Here is a 16,054-nt window from a genome sequence, read left to right as displayed (position 1 = left end):
GGAAACGCTCAAAATAAAACGTTTGGAAAAAATAATAATAAGTATCCTAATTATATGTTTAAGAAACAGATTTTCAATATAAACCCAAATTCTTACAATTCTTTTTTTTTTCTTACAATTCTTAAAATAAAAAAAAAATGATACAACTGTGAAACACCCAAGATACTCACTAACACGCTCATGTAAAAGCAAATAAGGATATTTCAGTATTTCAAGAAGAGGAACTCGAAGCTTATTTTCGAAGTCTTGGCCAGTAAAGTCAAACAGCTGTGCCTCTCCATTGTCGTCTACTATATATAACTCGTCATCGTCTCCAATTTCTGCCTTCATGGCCTTTTCAAAGTGATTTATGAGACGTGAGGTTTCTAATTCCCATAAAACCTACAGGAAAAGAAAAACGGGCAGTGTGCTTTATATCTTATTATCGACAAAATATACTGGATGTGATGATCCTTCTAGAAAGCCTTTTCCTAAGTATAAAAATTCAGAAGTTTAAAAAAGTACTAAACATCATATATTAGATTTAAAGAAAACAGTCACTAAACATAAAAGTGGCTTTTATGATACATGAACATGAGTACATAGAGCATGAGATGTTTAAAACATCGCTCTTGCAGAGTTTTGCTATCAACAGCTCTGTCAACTATACTCTATTGAAAAGGAAATGAGAAGTTGGAGCTTCTTTACCAAGGCACAAGCTGGGCCTTCTCTGACTTCCCTATGTTCCAGCCATAGGTAACTACCTTGAAACATCAGCTTTAGCATAAAGACATTGGTTAGCTTCATAGCTAGGAAACCTTGTAAACGTAAAAGTTTTCCTCAAAAGGTTCATAACTAATCATCCCCCTCCTCTTTTCTATATTATTATACATTTCTCTATGGTCTGTATTCCATTTTTCATCAGATAAATATAATAAACCAATATTCAAAGCCACATATTTAAAATTACATGTTTCACTTTGGTTACTGTGAATGAAAAAATGCTTGTCTTTATTGATTTATACCACTTACCCATTAAAAAATGAAGAGGGGGGAAAAAAGAACTATTAGCCAATAAAAAAATAACCCAAGCCATTCAGATACCTGGCTGTTAACAATGTCAAACACAATGACATTAAAACATGAACCCAAAAAAACCCCATACGTCACTTCATTTCATGAAACTGTTTCACATCAAAATGACTAAAAGTGGAGGATTATAAAATTCTGCTATTCTGCTATAAAATTCTGAAAATTAGATTTCAATTCAATTCTATCAATCAATAAGCATTTAGGGCTTCACTGGTGGCGCAGTGGTTGAGAGTCCGCCTGCCGATGCAGGGGACACGGGTTCGTGCCCCGGTCCGGGAAGATCCCATATGCCGCGGAGGGCTGGGCCCGTGAGCCATGGCCGCTGAGCCTGCCATCCGGAGCCTGTGCTCCGCAACAGGAGAGGCCACAACAGTGAGAGGCCCGTGTACCGAAAAAAAATAAAAATAAAAATAAGCATTTACTCAGCACCTACTATCTACCAGGCAATGAGTTAGATACTAGAAGTATATTAGCATTCACAGTTTAAATCACATTGTCAGTTCCCTGAATGCTTCCAACAGAGTTCAAATTTATTCTCTTCCTAGTTATCAAGCTCTGAAAAATACTGCCCAATTAATGTAAAGTACCTTATGTAAGGATGGCAATTCATCCCTTGCTTTGTGGTACTCAGCCACACACTCTAAGCAGTAGCAGAGGTCTTCATCAGCTTTTTGAAATTCACTGGAGTGGGTCTCAGATGCATAGTGTTGCAAGAAGTCAATGGTGGAAATACCACCTGGTGTACACCAACAACATGTGCTCATTCTGTACCTGTATCCAGAAAAGAAGACATGGAAAGACTAAAGAAAAAAAACACACAACACTTCAGGCCTATTCTGGTGGAGAATGGGTACATTTCCTACTAATGATCATGTCTTCAACTTACAACGTGCCTCGACCACATCCAGAACATTCTGCTGGCCAGCTTATCAATCACTGGCTAAACTCAATCTGAGCCTACTCGTAAAAACTTTACCTGTGACACATGAAAAATAATGGAAGCAGTTAGTAATAAACATCATAAGGCAATATACAGCTGTGTTATAAAGAAGGCTCAAAACTATACAGTACTGATGGGAAATTATATACAGAGACATAGAATTATCAATATTTTCAAAGTACAGATTTTGGAGTGTTCTAATAATGCACTGGAGGCAAGTGAAAAGCTCAGGAAACCTTTCACATTCCCTGAGGCCATGTTCCAGAAATCCCTGGAAACGTAAAAAATCCACAAATATTACTCCATACCAATAACAAAAACTCATATAGAGAAGAATTTTCTCTTGGTTAGAAAGTATATATACACATGAATTTGCACATGTGTGTATGAACTGCTGCCCATAACTCACTGCTCATCAACGCAGTATAAACTGTAATGGTTGCAAATATAATAGCTACAAACCTATTACTACTAAGTTTGAAACTTACAGTTTTTGACTGTCTCCAATTTGGGGTTTTATACTACCATCAGAGCCTCCACCATCCAGACTCAAGTAAAAAGGGTTAAATGAAATTACTTTCAGAGATTGGTTCAAGATGGCGCAGTAGAGGGCGTGCGCTCACTCCCTCTTGCGAGAGCACCAGAATCACAACCAACTGCTGAACAATCATCAACAGGAAGACACAAGAACTCACCAAAAAAGATACCCCACATCCAAATACAAAGGAGAAGCTGCAGTGAGATGGTAGGAGGGGCGCAATCACAATAAAATCAAATCCCATAATTGCTGGGCGGGTGACTCACAAACTGGAGAACACTTATACCGCAAAGTCCACCCACTGGAGTGAAGGTTCTGAGCCCCATGTCAGGCTTCCCAACCTGGGGGTCCGGCAACAGGAGGAAGAATTCCTAAAGAATCAGACTTTGAAGGCTAGCGGGATTTGATTGCAGGACTTCGGCAGGACAGGCGGGAACACAGACTCCACTCTTGGAGGGCACACACAAAGTAGTGTGCGCACTGGGACCCAGGGGAAGGAGCAGTGACCCCATAGGAGACTGAACCAGACCTACCTGCTAGTGTTGGAGGGTCTCCTGCAGAGGCGGGGGGGGGGTGGCTGTGGCTCACTGTGGGGACAAGGACACTGGCGGCAGAAGTTCTGGGAAGTACTCCTTGGCGGGAGCCCTCCCAGAGTCCACCATTAGCCCCACCAAAGAGCCACGTAGGCTCCAGTGCTGGGTCGCCTCAGGCCAAACAACCAACAGGGAGGGAACCCAGCCCCACCCATCAGCAGATAAGCAGATTAAAGTTTTACTGAGCTCTGCCCACCACAGCAACACCCAGCTCTACCCACCACCAGTCCCTTCCATCAGGAAGCCTGTTACAAGCCTCTTAGATAGCCTCAGCCACCAGAGGGCAGACAGCAGAAGCAAGAACTACAATTCTGCACCCTGTGGAAGGAAAACCATATTCACAGAAAGACAGACAAAATGAAAAGGCAGATGACTATGTACAAGATGAAGGAACAAAATAAAACCCCAGAAAAACAACTAAATGAAGTGGAGATAGGCAACCTTCCAGAAAAGGAATTCAGAAAAATGACAGTGAAGATGATCCAGGACCTTGGAAAAAGAATGGAGGCAAAGATCAAGAAGATGCAAGAAATATTTAACAAAGACTTACAAGAATTAAAGAAAAAACACCTAGAAGAATTAAAGAACAAATAGAGATGAACAATACAATAACTGAAATGAAAAATACACTAGAAGGAATCAATAGCAGAGTAACTGAGTCAGAAGAACGCATAAGTGATCTGGAAGACAGAATGGTGGAATTCACTGCCATGGAACAGAATAAAGAAAAAAGAATTAAAAGAAATGATGACAGCCTAAGAGACCTCTGGGACAACATTAAACGCAACAACATTCGCATTATAGGGGTCCCAGAAGGAGAAGAGAGAGAGAAAGGACCCAAGAAAATATTTTAAGAGATTATAGTCAAAAACTTCCCTAACATGGGAAAGGAAATAGCCACCCAAGTCCAGGAAGCGCAGAGAGTCCCAGGCAGGATAAACCCAAGGAGAAACACGCCAAGACACACAGTAATCAAGTTGACAAAAATTAGGGCTTCCCTGGTGGTGCAGTGGTTGGGAGTCCGCCTGCTGATGCAGGGGACACAGGTTCGTGCCCCGGTCCGGGAGGATCTCACATGCCGTGGAGCGGCTGGGCCCGTGAGCCATGGCCGCTGAGCCTGCACATTCGGAGCCTGTGCTCCGCAGTGGGAGAGGCCACAACAGTGAGAGGCCCACGTACCACAAGAAAAAAAGACAAAAATTAAAGACAAAGGAACATTACTGAAAACAACAAGGGAAAAACGACAAATAACATACAAAGGAACTCCCATGAGGTTAACAGCTCATTTCTCAGTAGAAACTCTACAAGCCAGAAGGGAGTGGCACGATATATTTAAAGTGATGAAAGGGAAGAACCTACAACCAAGATTACTCTACCTGGCAAGGAGCTCATTCAGATTCAATGGAGAAATCAAAAGCTTTACATACAAGCAAAAGCTAAGAGAATTCAGCACCACCAAACCAGCTCTACAACAAATGCGAAGGAAACTTCTCTAAGTGGGAAACACAAAAGAAAACGACCTACAAAAACAAACCCATAACAATTAAGAAAATGGTAACAGGAACATACATATCGATAATTACCTTGACCGTGAATGGATTAAATACTCCAACCAAAAGACACAGGCTCGCTGAATGGATACAAAAACAAGACCCATATATATGCTGTCTACAAGAGACCCACTTCAGACCTAGGAACACATACAGACTGAAAGTGAGGGGATGGAAAAAGATATTCCATGCAAATGGAAATCAAACGAAAGCTGGAGTAGCAATACTCATATCAGATAAAATAGACTTTAAAATAAAGAATGTTAGAAGAGACAAGGATGCTACATAATGATCAAGGGATCAATCCAATAAGAAGATATAACAATTGTAAATATATATGCACCCAAAATAGGAGCACCTCAATACATAAGGCAACTGCTAACAGCTATAAAAGAGGAAATCGACAGTAACACAATAATAGTGGGGGACTTTAACACCTCACTTACACCAGTGGACAGATCATCCAGACAGAAAATGAATAAGGAAACACAAGCTTTAAATGACACAATAGACCAGATAGATTTAATTGATATTTATAGGACATTCCACCCAAAAACAGCAGATTACACTTTCTTCTCCAGTGCACATGGAACATTCTCCAGGAAAGATCATATCTTGGGTCACAAATCAAGCCTTGGTAAATTTAAGAAAACTGAAATCATATCAAACATCTTTTCCGACCACAACGCTATGAGATTAGAAATCAATTACAGCGAAAAAAAACATAAAAAACACAAAAGACATGGAGGCTAAACAATACGTTACTAAATAACCAAGAGATCATTGAAGAAATCAAAGAGAAAATCAAAAAATACCTAGAGACAAATGACAACGAAAACACGACAATCCAAAACCTACAGGAGGACGTCCCTGGTGGTGCAGTGGTTAAGTATCCGCCTGCCAATGCAGGCAACATGGGTTAGAGCCCTGGCCCGGGAAGATCCCACATGCCGCGGAGCAACTAAGCCCGTGCACCACAACTACTGAGCCTGTGCTCTAGAGCCCACGAGCCACAACTACTGAGCCCACGTACCACAACTACTGAAGCCCATGTGTCTAGAGCCCATGCTCTGCAACAAGCCACCGCAATGAGAAGCTTGCGCACCACAACAAAGAGTAGCCCCCGCTCGCCGCAACTAGAGAAAGCCCGCATGCAGCAACAAAGACCCAACCCAAAGACCCAATTTTTAATTTAAAAATTTTTAATTTTTAAAAATTAATTTTTCAAAAACCCAAAAACCTATGGGATGCAGCAAAAGCAATTCTAAGAGGGAAGTGTAGAGCAATACAAGCCTACCCCCAAGAAACAAGAAAAATCTCAAATAAACAATCTAACCTTACACCTAAAGGAACTGGAGAAAGAAAAACAAACAAAACCCAAAGTTCGTAGAGGGAACGAAATCATAATGATCAGAACAGAAATAAATGAAATAGAAACAAAGAAAACAATAGCAAAGATCAGTAAAACTAAAAGCTGGTTCTTTGAGAAGATAAACAAAATTGATAAACCTTTAGCCAGGCTCATCAAGAAAAAGAGGGAGAGGACTCAAATTAATTAAAAATGAAAAAGGAGAAGTTACAACAGACACCACAGAAATACAAAGCATTCTAAGAGACTACTACAAGCAACTCTATGGCAATAAAATGGACAACCTGGAAAAAATGGACAAATTCTTAGAAAGGTATAACCTTCCAAGACTGAACCAGGAAGAAATAGAAAATATGAACAGACCGATCACAAGTAATGAAATTTAAAATGTGATTAAAAATCTTCCAACAAACAGAAGTCCAGGACCAGATGGCTTCACAGGTGAATTCTATCAAACATTTAGAGAAGAGCTAACACCCATCCTTCTCAAAATCTTCCAGAAAATTGCAGAGAAGGAACACTCCCAAACTCATTCTATGAGGCCACCATCACCCTGATACCAAAACCAGACGAAGATACTACAAAAAAAGGAAAACTACAGACCAATAGCACTGATGAATATAGATGCAAAAATCCTCAACAAAACACTAGCAAACAGAATCCAACAACACATTAAAAGGATCATACACCATGATCAAGTGGGATTTATCCCAGGGATGCAAGGATTCTTCAATATATGCAAATCAATCAATGTGATACACCATATTAACAAATGAAGAATAAAAACCATATGATCATCTCAACAGACGCAGAAAAAGCTTTTGACAAAATTCAACACCCATTTATGATAAAAACTCCAGAAAGTGGGCACAGAGCAAACCTACCTCAACATAATAAAGGCCATATACACCAAACCCACAGCAAACATCATTCTCAAAGGTGAAAAACTGAAAGCATTTCCTCTAAGATCAGGAACAAGACAAGGTTGTCCACTCTCACCACTATTATTCAACATAGTTTTGGAAGTCCTAGCCACGGCAATCAGAGAAGAAAAAGAAATAAAACGAATACAAATTGGAAAGGAAGAAGTAAAAGTGTCACTGTTTGCAGACGACATGATACTATATATAGAGAATCCTAAAGATGCCACCAGAAAACTACTAGAGCTAATCAATGAATTTGGTAAAGCTGCAGGATACAAAATTAAAGCACAGAAATCTCTTGCATTCCTATACACTAACAACAAAAGATCAGAAAGAGAAATTAAGGAAACAATCCCATTCACCACTGAAACAAAAAGAATAAAATACCGAGGAATAAACCTACCTAAGGAAGTAGAAGACCTGTACTCAGAAATCTATAAGACACTGATGACAGAAATCAAAGATGACACAAACACATGGAGAGATATACCATGTTCTTGGATTGAAGAATCAATATTGTGAAAATGACTATACTACCCAAAGCAATCTACAGATTCAATGCAATCCCTATCAAATTACCACTGGCATTTTTTTACAGAACTAGAACAAAAAACCTTAAAATCTGTATGCAGACACAAAAGACCCCGAATAGCCAAAGCAGTCTTGAGGTAAAAAAACTGAGCTGGAGGAATCACACTCCCTGACTTCAGACTGTACTACAAAGTTACAGTAATCAAGACAATATGGTACTGGCACAAAACCAGAAATACAGATCAATGGAACAGAATAGAAAGCCCAGAGATAAACCCACGCACCTGTGGTTAACTAATCTATGACAAAGAAGGCAAGCATACACAACGGAGAAAAGACAGTCTCTTCATAAGTGGTGCTGGGAAAACTAGACAGCTACACGTAAAAGGATGAAATTAGAACACTCTCTAACACCATACACAAAAATAAACTCAAAATGGATTAGAGATCCAAATGTAAGACCAGACACTATAAAACTTAGAGGAAAACAAAAGAACACTCTTTGACATAAATCACAGCAAGATCTTTTTTGATCCACCTCCTACAGTAATGGAAATAAAAACAAAAATAAACAAATGAGACCTATTAAAAGCTTTTGCAAAGCAAAAGAAACTACAAGACGAAAAGACAACCCTCAGAATGGGAGAAAATATTTGCAAACGAATCAACAAAGGATTTATCTCCAAAATATATAAACAGCTCAAGCAGCTCAATATTAAAAAAACAAACAACCCAATCAAAAAATGGGCAGAAGACCTAAATAGACATTTCTCCAAAGAAGACATACAGCCGGCCAAGAAGCGCATGAAAAGCTGCTCAACATCACTAATTATTAGAGAAATGCAAATCAAAACTACAATGAGGTATCACCTCACACCAGTTAGAATGGGCATCAACAGAAAATCTACAAACAACAAATGCTGGAGAGGGTGTGGAGAAAAGGGAACCCTCTTGCACTGTTGGTGGGAATGTAAATTGATACAGCCACTATGAAGAACAGTACAGAGGTTCCTTAAAAAACTAAAAATAGAATTACCATATGACCCAGCAATCCCACTCCTGGGCATATACCCAGAGAAAACCATAATTCAAAAAGACACATACACCCCAATGTTCACTGCAGCGCTATTTACAATAGCCAGGTCATGGAAGCAACCTAAATGCCCATTGACAGACAAACGGATAAAGAAGATGTGGTACATATATACAATGGAATATTACTCAGCCATATAGAGGAATGAAATTGGGTCATTTGCAGAAACGTGGCTGGATCTAGAGACTGTCATACAGAGTCAAGTAAGTCAGAAAGACAAATATCATATATTAACGCATATATGTGGAACCTAGAAAAATAGTACAGATGGACCAGTTTGCAGGGCAGAAACAGAGACACAGATGTAGAGAACAAACGTACAGACACCAAGGGGGGAAAGTGGCAGGGGGTGGTGGTGGTGGTAGTGGTGGAATGAATTGGGAGATTGGGATTGACATACATACACTAATACGTATAAAATAGATAATAATAACCTGCTGTATAAAAAATAAATAAAATTTAAAAAAAAGAAATTAATTTCCCAAATCCTAGCAGTCTCAAAGAGAGCAAAGTAGCAAGTTGGTACCAGGAAACGAGAGGAAATCCCAAGAATCAAATGTGTCAAAGGTTTGAAGAAAAATACACGAGTCAAGTTTATCAGAACTGCAGATGGCATGAAACAGAGGATTAGCAAAATAGGGTGGAAGCCAAAATCCAAAGAGATCTCCAATTCTAATGAGGTGTAATAAAAGCAAGCTAAGATGCCACTAAATGCATATAAAAGCAAATAGAAAGTTCACTGTCAGTAAGCAGTGTATTGTGGCTAAACAAAAAGCAAATGTTTTGCAATGAAATAAACAAGAGGCTGGAGCAGGAAAAATACAAGTGAGCCTGGAGCATCTTACAGGAACAGAAACAAAGTGCTCAAAATACAAAAGGATGGGGGCATGTCAAAGGGACATATTAGCCACCAACCTGAAAGCGCTCTCAGTGGCCAAAGCTGAAACAATCTGAGTAACACAATAATGTAATATTGGATTATAACCCACAGTATAAATATATATGAATCCATACTGATACAAATGAATGAATAAACAAATGTGGGGGAAGGAACAAACTTTCCTTATAGAAGAATCGCAAATAATATATACAGATACTCCCCATTCCAGGAAGTGGAGCTTAATCCCACCCTATCTTGAGTGAGGGCTGGACTTGGTGAAACACTTCTAAATAAGAAAGTATGCAAAGTGAAAATCACACTTACAGTGGAGACACCTGGCAAACACAACCTTAAACCAAGTGATCAAGGTTAACATCACCAGTGGTTAAGTCATGTTGGTAACCCCTGACACAATGTGATGAGACAGGAACTTCAACTCTGCAGTATGCTTCCCCAAACCCACAACCCCAGTCTATTCATGGGAAAAACATCAGACAAACTCAAGGTATTATCCAAACAGCTATTAGCCAGTCTTTGACAAAAAAGAAGAAAACCACACCCAAGGGAAATCGAACCAAGCGTTCTATCATATGGAAACATTTTATTGGGAATTGGGCCAGGAAATTACCCAAGAAAACCATCTTGAAAACTTGATCTTCATTATCTAATGAATGTATATCAGCCTAATGGGAAAAAAGTTACAAACCCAACTGTAAACCCAATGAAGTTCATTTCCTAACTGGATGAACCTAAGCCATGCATTCTCATCAGGAGTGACATCATCCTCAAGGAAATGAAAACCGGTCAGTGGAACACATCCTACTCTTTTTACATATAAAGCACAGGTATATGTACATTATGTAAAGAAATATACAATATATTGGTGGTATTAAAATTCATGGGAAATTCATAGGAAAAAAATGTCTTAAACGTTTCCTTTCAGAGAGGGAGAAGGGACAATAAAAGGTTAAGAAACATGACCCAAGTCATTGACTACTTGGGTACAGAAACTTGACAATGTTAAGTTTTTGAATGCATTATCACCCAAAAATTCAGAGTGCATAATAAGCTCTGCTAATGGGAAACTGATCACATCTTGACAGTATTTATAATTTCTGTACAATCAAAAACATGTATTTGTCTTGTGAACTGATTTTTTAAATTCATTAAATATTAACTGTATACTTTCTTCATTCTGAAAAGAATTTAGGGCAGCTTTCAACATTAAAGTATAAAGAAAAACACATTTTAGAAGGCAATTTAAAAAGGGAGAGAAATCAAAACTTATTTAGAAGAAATTTAATTTCACTAAGTCCTAATTTAGGAGCTTCCTGAAAAGTAGAGCAGAAAGATAACATGAGTTACACAGTCCTCATGTGAAAAATAAAAAAAGTAATATGCTAGTTCAGCTGGAGAGTCCTGCCCTTTCCTAACACTAATTCTAATTCAATTACATTTTTTAAGGGTGCTGCAAACTAGGGAATACGAAGTAACAGAATGGACACTATGTTTCTGCAGAATATAAATTTCATTCAAAGAACTTCTTATACTTGAAAAACCAGTAATATAATACCAGGAAGTTAAAAGTCTGCAGAAGCTGTGTTTTTCCAGTGATGTAATCTGATTCAATAAGTTTCACACTTCTAGACGATGCAAGAACAGAAAATGAAATTTATGGGAGATTTCTCAAACATCAATTGTTTCAAGCTTGACTTGAGCAGGAAACAAGACTGCAGTCAACTGAAAAAATTAAGGTACTGAAGTACAAATAAAATGTTGTATACTTTAAAATAATTATTAACAGAGAAGTTAGTTAGCAAAATAAACCTTCTAGTAAAAAAATTATGGAGTCTGCTCTTTATTTCACTCACTCAGAGAGCTAGCCTACTTCCACATTCCAGAAAGCAAAACTAAATTTTCTCAAAGTAGATAGGAGTTACTGCCATATAACAGATAAGTGCCGTGGAATTTAGAAAACAGAGAGGACAGTGCTATAGCACATCAACAATAGAAACATGTTTCCACAGTTCCTCTCAAAAGGCCATAAATGGGTGTGGTTATATTCCTAAAACTAAAATCATCATTGGCCTGATAGCTAAGCCCAAAAAATCTGAACAGGGTATACTGAAATTTTTCTTTTAAGGGAAAATTACTGGTAGATGACTATGAATCCTGCAAATTTTTGCACAATTCAGTTCTTCTGGAGGACAGTTTTGTTAATTTCATCAGTGTTTTTACTGCTTGGAATCATTACTGAACCACAAATGGGGGAGTCCAGGGAATCCTCAAGCTGCATGACAGAAATAAGAGCGGCTCCTGTGCATCAGAGAGACAGTTTTTTTGCCAATAACATAGGATGCTTCATCAGAGGTATAACTGTAACTTTCTACTGACTTATCCAGGGGATATCATTTCTCAATAATAGCTGGCCAGAAACTTCAAATAACAATCACTTTCTTCTACCTTTCCTAGCTAAACTTTTTGAAAATTTATTTATTTATTTATTTTAAACTTCTTCGCAATTGCTTTTATTTATTTTTTTCCTTGGCCATGCTGAGCGGCTCAAGGGATCTTAGTTTAGATCCCCGACGAGGGATTGAACCCGGGCCACGGCTGTGAAAGCGCCGAGTCCTAACCACTGGACCACCAGGGAACTCCCCTTGAAAAAATAATTTAGATTCACTTCTTTAGCTCCTTTGCACTCTGGCTTCTACCTTATGTTTCACTGAATGTTTTCACAAAAGTCCCTAATAATCTCTTTAATACCAAATCCAATAGGTTCTTTACTGGACTCCTCTAAAGCGTATGAAACTGCTAACCATGTATTCCTTAGCTATGACGACACACCATTCTTCTCTCATTTCCTCTACCCAACCCCCATAATCATCTGTTCCTTTTCCCGCTGCTTCATATCAAAATTTCCAAAGGTTTGTCCTCAGGACTCTATCCCTTCATTCAATATCCTCTTTGTGGGTGACAATTCAACCTATTTCTTCAACTACTATTTATAATGAAGCTTCCCAAAGACTGAGAATGTAGGTAAAACTCAATGCAATGTTTAATTGTGTTTCAGCTACTCAATAAATGATAGCCTAGCCCAGAATTCCACAACGATATACAGCTGCCCTTCAGTATCTGCAGGGGACTGGTTCCAGGAGTCCCCCCACGCATACCAAAATCTGCAGATGCTCAAGTCCCTTCCATAAAATAGTGCAGTACAGGGAACACAGTTGGCCCTCTATATCCACAGATGGGAAACCCAAAGATATGGAAGGCTGACCGTACTCAATATCCAACTGTATAGTGAATCTATGCTCACTTGACAGTTGCCTCAAAGTAAACAGGACCAGAACAGAACAAGGTCCCTTCCGTAAATGTGTTATCTGTCCTGTATTCTCTATATCCATGGTATTACCATGACTTCACTTTTCAAACCAGTAACCTGTGAATTCTCCTTTACTCTCCTCCCTTAGCCCCCATCTCTACAAGTTCTATAGAGTCTACCACCTTGATTACATCTGTACTTTACTCCCAGTGAGACTGCCATTTCCTTAGTTCAATACATTTTCATTATTTGTCTGGATTACAAAAGAAACCTAAATGATCTGCCTCTTGTTTGATCCACCATCAATTCTTCCTCCAAAATGCTGCCAAAGGCCAAAGCAAAAACCAGACTCTAAAAGCACAAATGCCTCCTCTACCTTTGACCGATAAAATTAAAATTTTTGGCCTCACCACACAAGGCTCTCCATGATCTGGCTTCAGCATCATCTCTTGCCATTCCCCCTCACTTGCTCTTCCTAAAATGCTTCCTGGTGTTTGGCATTACCTGCCTTTATGGAAGCTCTTCCATCTATCTGCCCTGAACACCTACCCTTCATACCTTTGCCTGGTTCTTAAACCTGAATGCGCATCAGACTCACCAAAGGAACTTGGGGAAAAAAAAAAAAAAAAGCAAAGCAGATGGTGAGATACCACTGATAAAATTCAGATTCGTTCTAAAAAACACTCCACCAGTAAGTCTGATAAAAAGCCAGATTTGGGGGACTTCCCTGGTGGTCCAGGGGGTAAGACTCTGCACTCCCAATGCAGGGGGCCGGGGTTCGATCCCTGGTCGGGGAACTAGATCCCACATGCATGCCGCCGCTGAGAGTTCGCAGGCCACAACTAAGACCCAGCACAGGCAAAATAAATAAATAAGTAAATATTTCGGGGGCGGGGGTGGGGGGAGCCAGATTTGAGAACTACCTCTGAGCATCATCATGCCTGGGGGCTTGTCTGACTCATTCCCTCCCTTCCAGTCTGTCTTTGATGACTTTTTTCTCTATCCCCTCAGGACTCTGTACATGGTTTCTATCACTGCATTTACCATGTTAGGCTGAGCTGTTTACTTATCTGTCTCCCACCTACAAGCTCCATCCTCAGCAATTCTGAGTCTGTTAGGAGGCAAGGATCCGTTCCCATTTTTTACTTTTCAGTGCTTGGCACATATTAAGTGCCTGAAAAAAAAGTCTTAAATGTTTATTTAACAAATAACTACCAACACTTCCCTGGTGGCACACTGGTTAAGACTCCGCGCTGCCAATGCAGGGGGCCCAGGTTTGATCCCTGGTCTGGGAACTAGATCCCACATGCATGCTGCAACTAAGAGTTCGCATGCCACAACTAAGGAGCCTGCCTGCCGCAACTAAGACCCAATGCAACCAAATAAATAATTTAAAAAATTAAAAATTTTAAATTAAAAAAACAACAAATAATTACCTGGGGTAATGGCCTACAGAGAAGTGATCCTCTCAGTCGAGATTCCTGGGTTTATTTGAGAATGAGTGAGGATCTGCATTCATATATACCTAGACTCTGGCCCCCAAAAGAACATTTCTGAAAAAGCAAAGGAAAACGAAACAAAACTGAGGAAGTGTTTTTTTTTTTTTGTTTTGCTTTGTTTTTGCGGTACGCGGGCCTCACCGCTGTGGCCTCTCCCGCCGCGGAGCACAGGCTCCGGACACGCAGGCTCAGCGGCCATGGCTCATAGGCCCAGCCGCTCCGCGGCATGTGGGATCTTCCCGGACCGGGGCACGAACCCGCGTCTTCTGCGTCGGCAGGCGGGCTCCCAACCACTACGCCACCAGGGAAGGCCAGGAAGTGGTTTTTAGACTCGCTCTCTCACCTGGGTTTCACATCAATCCTTATCAAGTAGAACCAAATATTACCATTTGATGACAGAGCTCAAGCTCCCAGAGGTGAGACAACGTGCCTGTGGGTCTACAAGGAACGAAGAAACAGTGCAACTGCCATTCTGACTCCACAGGGGGAGTGGCTCCACGGAAGACCTCGTCCCCATGCTGGGGACAGCCAGGCACTTTGTCAGAAAGTCCCCCAATTAGCAGGTGAGTTCAGCCCTAGGATCGTCAGTAGCTAACATCTCTGCCGCTTTAACTGACCAGCCGTGGGTTCTTCTTCCTTCGAGCCTCGTGCCCGGTTCCTTCTGGGCCACACGGGTCTAGGCACATCGTCGCTCCTGGAAGGTGGGGAGGACGGCAAAGGCCCCTCTGGCTGGCTGTCAGCGCTCCATCGCCTTCAGGTGGGGCAGGGAGGGCTCAGGTGGCCACTCGGGAGGGGCACACTCTCCAAAGGCACGAACCCCAGCAGGAGGAAGCAGGGGGCGCCGAGCGGACAGAGACCTTCTGTAGCGAGACACCCCACTCACTCCCACCGAAACTACGCAGCGCCCAGACTCGGAAGAGCTCACACAGGACGGCAGTGCAGACGACGCGAAGGGAGAGAACCAGAGGGCGGCCCACCGGACGCCGCGGGGATGCTCCCGCCTCGGGCGCCGCAACTCTCCTGAGGGACGCGGCCGCGCTCGCGCCGCCCCTCCCCCACCCGCCCAGGCCTCACGCGCTGCGACGGTTACGCCGCGCGCGCTCCCACGCTCACCGGGACTGCAGCCGCGAGTCCGCCGCTCTCCTCAACCGTCTCGGCCTCCTCCCGGCCGCTAACCCCCCTCCGCCTCCATGCCTCGACTCCACAGTCGGCTGAGAACGGAAGTGCGGACGCGCGCTACGGCGCCTCCGTCCGCAACCGACCACCCAACCCGAGGAAGCCCCGAGCACAGGCCCCGCCCCCTGCGCGGCGTCGGCCGTCGGAAGGCCCCGCCCCGGCCGCCGCTTTCTTGTTTTGGAGCCCCGAGGGGCGGGGCGTGGGAAGAGACACGCCCGGGCTCCGCCGGGAGGCCGGGAAGCCCGGCGTGGCGTCACTTCCGGGCTCCCGCGGCCGGCCAATCAGGAGCGTCCGTGAGGGGCGGGGGGGGCGTGGGGAAAGCTTGAGGCCGAGGTTTCACCGCGGCCTTGTCCCGGATTTCTCCGGGTAGTGGCCATTTGCCGACGCGCCTACCCCGGGCGACCTGGACGCCTACCCTGCTGTCTTTTCCGTCCAGTCCTTTTTCTTCTCTTTTCGACGCCTTAGGAGTTTCAGCAGGGGTGTTACGGGTTGCGAAGGAATTTTTTTTCTCTTTAGATTTCCTTTAAAGACCTAAAATATAATATGTAATCAACACGTAATTTGGG

General features: G+C 41.8%; 1 protein-coding gene across 5 annotated transcripts in view; it reads right to left on the bottom strand.

Moving 5' to 3' along the window:
- The window catches only part of SETX (senataxin), an 81,397-nt gene extending 65,868 nt beyond the window's left edge, over positions 1 to 15,529 (bottom strand). For 4 of the 5 annotated variants that reach the window (XM_030838476.2, XM_030838477.2, XM_060300253.1 and 1 more), the window contains exons 1-4: positions 15,426 to 15,529; positions 14,250 to 14,366; positions 1,659 to 1,842; positions 171 to 381 (exon numbers count right to left, since the gene is read on the bottom strand). In XM_030838476.2, the coding sequence (XP_030694336.1) occupies positions 171 to 381; positions 1,659 to 1,835 (388 nt within the window). In that variant the 5' untranslated portion in view covers positions 1,836 to 1,842; positions 14,250 to 14,366; positions 15,426 to 15,529. The remainder of the gene's footprint in view (positions 1 to 170; positions 382 to 1,658; positions 1,843 to 14,249; positions 14,367 to 15,425) is intronic. The other variant, XM_060300252.1, reaches the window with a different exon arrangement.
- Between the last annotated feature and the right edge of the window lie 525 nt (positions 15,530 to 16,054).

The sequence above is a fragment of the Globicephala melas genome, chromosome 6, assembly GCF_963455315.2.
Source record: "Globicephala melas chromosome 6, mGloMel1.2, whole genome shotgun sequence".
In the NCBI taxonomy this organism is placed as follows: domain Eukaryota; kingdom Metazoa; phylum Chordata; class Mammalia; order Artiodactyla; family Delphinidae; genus Globicephala; species Globicephala melas.
The sequence above is the reverse complement of the archived record's forward strand: the minus strand, read 5'-3'. Positions and strand labels throughout refer to the sequence as shown.